Source organism: Capsicum annuum, chromosome 8 (assembly GCF_002878395.1).
Source record: "Capsicum annuum cultivar UCD-10X-F1 chromosome 8, UCD10Xv1.1, whole genome shotgun sequence".
Classification (NCBI taxonomy): domain Eukaryota; kingdom Viridiplantae; phylum Streptophyta; class Magnoliopsida; order Solanales; family Solanaceae; genus Capsicum; species Capsicum annuum.
In genome coordinates, this window is record NC_061118.1 from 146,125,267 (window position 1) to 146,128,568 (window position 3,302).

At 36.2% G+C, this 3,302-nt stretch overlaps 1 protein-coding gene across 1 annotated transcript; it reads left to right on the forward strand.

The window, feature by feature from the left end:
• Nucleotides 1-365: 365 nt before the first annotated feature.
• LOC107839265 (WRKY transcription factor 22) lies at nucleotides 366-2,523 on the forward strand. The gene is made up of 3 exons (XM_016682678.2): nucleotides 366-1,137; nucleotides 1,271-1,381; nucleotides 1,506-2,523. The coding sequence occupies exons 1-3, from the start codon at nucleotides 623-625 to the stop codon at nucleotides 1,999-2,001; spliced, it is 1,122 nt and encodes a 373-aa protein (XP_016538164.1). The 5' UTR covers nucleotides 366-622; the 3' UTR covers nucleotides 2,002-2,523.
• The last annotated feature ends 779 nt before the right edge of the window (nucleotides 2,524-3,302 follow it).

Here is a 3,302-nt window from a genome sequence, read left to right on the forward strand (position 1 = left end):
TTTACCATAGTACCCCTATTAAATGATGTTTACATTTTAATTTAAAGAAAAAGTAATTAATGCAAAGGGTAAAATATGAAAAAAAAAATTATCTTGTCTTGATAAGTAAAAAAAAACAAGTAAAATTGGACATTAAATTAAGAAATTTGGGATAAATAAAATGGAACGGAGGGAGTAGTATACAAGTAAAAATGTATGGAGGGGCTATTTTGGAAGAATACATGTGTTAATACTCCTATCTTGAAGTTGTAAGTAGCACACAGATTACTGACAACTCAAATCTTGATCATATGAGGACTTAATGTAAGTAAAACTCATTAACTTTAACCCATAAAAGAAAAGGTCCAATGTTCACAAATAGAGATCAAAATGAAAATAGTTGTTGTGCCCCACCTTCTCTCTCTCTCTATACATATTAGTGAAACCAGCCAAATCACAAACACACAATACAATCTCTCTTTTTCTATAAATAATACTTAAATGTATTCCACTCATTTATGCTTCTCCTTAGATCCCTTTCCATCTCTCTACCCTCAAAAAAGTCAGCGCCTTGTTTTGTCCTCTTTTTCTCTCTCTCTCTCTCTCTGCTCTTCCTCTCTCTCTATCCCCTAAGAAGGTCAACATGGAGGAAGATTGGGATCTACATGCAGTGGTCAGAGGCTGCACAGCTAGTTCCACCACCACAACCACCAGCACCACCACCACTGCAACTTCATGTTGTAGCTTCCAACCAAGACAAGATGGCAACTTTTTCAGCTTTCAAGATCCATTTGTGCCAAGATTTGACAACCCCACAAGTGATTTTGAAGAGTTGCATAATCTTTACAAGCCTTTCTTTCCTAAATCACAAGTACAACCACAACAACAAGTACCTCGTTCTCCTCAAAATAATATAATACCCATTTCACCCCTCTCTGTTCTTGGTGGACTACAAGATCTATCAGCACCTCAACCAACACTAAAACAACAGCAGCAGCAGCAGCAACAACAGCAACAACATATTCATCAGTTTTTTAACAGTACAAGACTAACACAACCCAAACAATCTCTGTCTGTAAATGGTTCAACAAATAGTACAATTACTGCTTCTTCTTCACTTGGTGTCTCACATACTCAAAGCCCAAGACCTAAAAGAAGGTAACTTTTAACATTTTATTTTTCATTTCTATGTATTAAGATATTTGAAGTTTCTTGATGTAAGGATTGGACTTTTTAAAAAAATAAAAATTCACACATTTTAATGGAATTTATTTTTATTTTTTTTCCTCAGGAAAAATCAATTAAAGAAGGTATGCCAAGTACCTGCTGAAGGTTTATCTTCTGACATGTGGTCTTGGAGAAAATATGGACAAAAACCCATCAAAGGCTCTCCATATCCAAGGTAGTTCCTTAATTTCTGTTTTAGTACATTTTAAAGTATGTTTAAAGCAAAAAAAAATAATGATAATTTTTGTTCTAATTAAAGTTTTCTGATAAATTCTGGTTTGTTCCTTTGTGTTAAACAGGGGATATTACAGGTGTAGCACGTCAAAGGGTTGTTTAGCCCGAAAACAAGTGGAGCGAAATAGATCCGACCCGAATATGTTCATTGTCACCTATACAGCTGAGCACAACCACCCCATGCCAACTCACCGGAATTCCCTCGCCGGAAGTACCCGTCAGAAGCCGGCGAATTCCGAAGCTGGCACCACTGCAAGCGACTCTAACAAACCTACCAGCTCATCGCCGGTATCTTCGCCGGCGTGCCATTCTACGGCGACGGAGAAGCAAGAAAGCAGCAGGGAAGAAAAAGAAGACATTTTCGAAGACGAGGACGAAGAATTTGGCAGTTCCAATATGGGGTTAGATAACATGGAGCCTGCAGATGATGATTTCTTTGAAGGGTTAGATGAACTCGCTGCTCAGGCCACCGGGGATTGCTTTTCCGATAACTTTCAGGGGTCTATGCAGCTGCCATGGCTGTCAAATAATGCCACAACCACCGCAGCTGGCGGTGTTTGACTTGCCGGAGGAAAGTATATTTGAGAAACTGATAAAGTTGTCACGTGATCAATAGTTGATGGTTCAAATCGTGAAAACAGTCACTAGCAGAAATGAAATGTAAGGCTGCATATAATAGATTTTTATGGTCCAACTCTCACGTGTAGCAGGAGCTTTAATTCATTCGAGTGTTGTTTAGAAAAAAAAAAGTAGAAGAAATTGATGCTTTTCTTCTTATTCACTTTTCTCTTTCACTTGTAGGAGTATCTTTTTGTCCGTTAGAGATATAGGAAAAAGGAAAGTAATAGAGAATCTTCAAATCACCGTGTCTTTATATTACGTAGTATTTTTTTTTTCAAAAGAATTGTTCTCTTTTTGTACGTGTTGGGTATAATCCATTCCCCATCATCATCATAGTAGAGAGAACTTGTAGAGGATAAAGGAAAAAGGGAGGGTTAGATTCCAATGTTCTTTGTAAGTAGTTTCTTATGTTTGACATTCGGTTTTCTATATTTACATTAGAGCTTTACTGCTTTGGGTTCACGCTGCGTTGAGTCTCTTTGGAATTGTATCTGCATTGGAGCTTGGACTAATAAGAATTCATGCTACGTTGAACCTATTGAGGATCATATCTGCATAGAAGCTTCATGCAATGTTGAACCTATTGAGGATCATATATCTGCATAGAAGCTTGACTAATTTGAATTCATGTCACGTGAAACCTATTTAGAAGAAGTATTTCTTATTAGGGATTTTTTTCATATTCAAAGCTTGAAATTGAGATGTTAGTTATTCGTTTAATTATATTGGATGATAAGGTAGTTAGGTACATAGAGACGGGGTTAAAAGGTTTCATTAGTTGTTAAAATGTTGTAATTTTATAGTAATCATGATCAATGATTCAATTTTCTTTTTTTTTCAATTGTAACCTTTTTCATACCTTTTGTGGTGCTTGTTTCACGTTAGTGTGCTTGAGTGTTTGTGCTACTAATTATGTCTGGGGGAATTTGAGTCCTACCAAATGGAATCTAGGGAAATTTGCTGGCCAATTTTACTCCAAACACCACCATCTTTGCTTTTCGATTGAATTAGGTAGTCGTTTGGACAATAATTTGATTGGAAATTTAAAAAACAGTTTCATGCATAACCAAAATAAGTACAACATTTTTAATTTATCCCCCAAAAAGATTACTTTTTTTTTTTGGTCTAAAGCTCCTAGTCCTAGATATCACTATATGGTGGTGGGCATTCACCAATTCTAGACTCATCTCCTCTTATGTAGTACAAGGTAAATGTAATATGTTTTTATGGAACTTCTAACT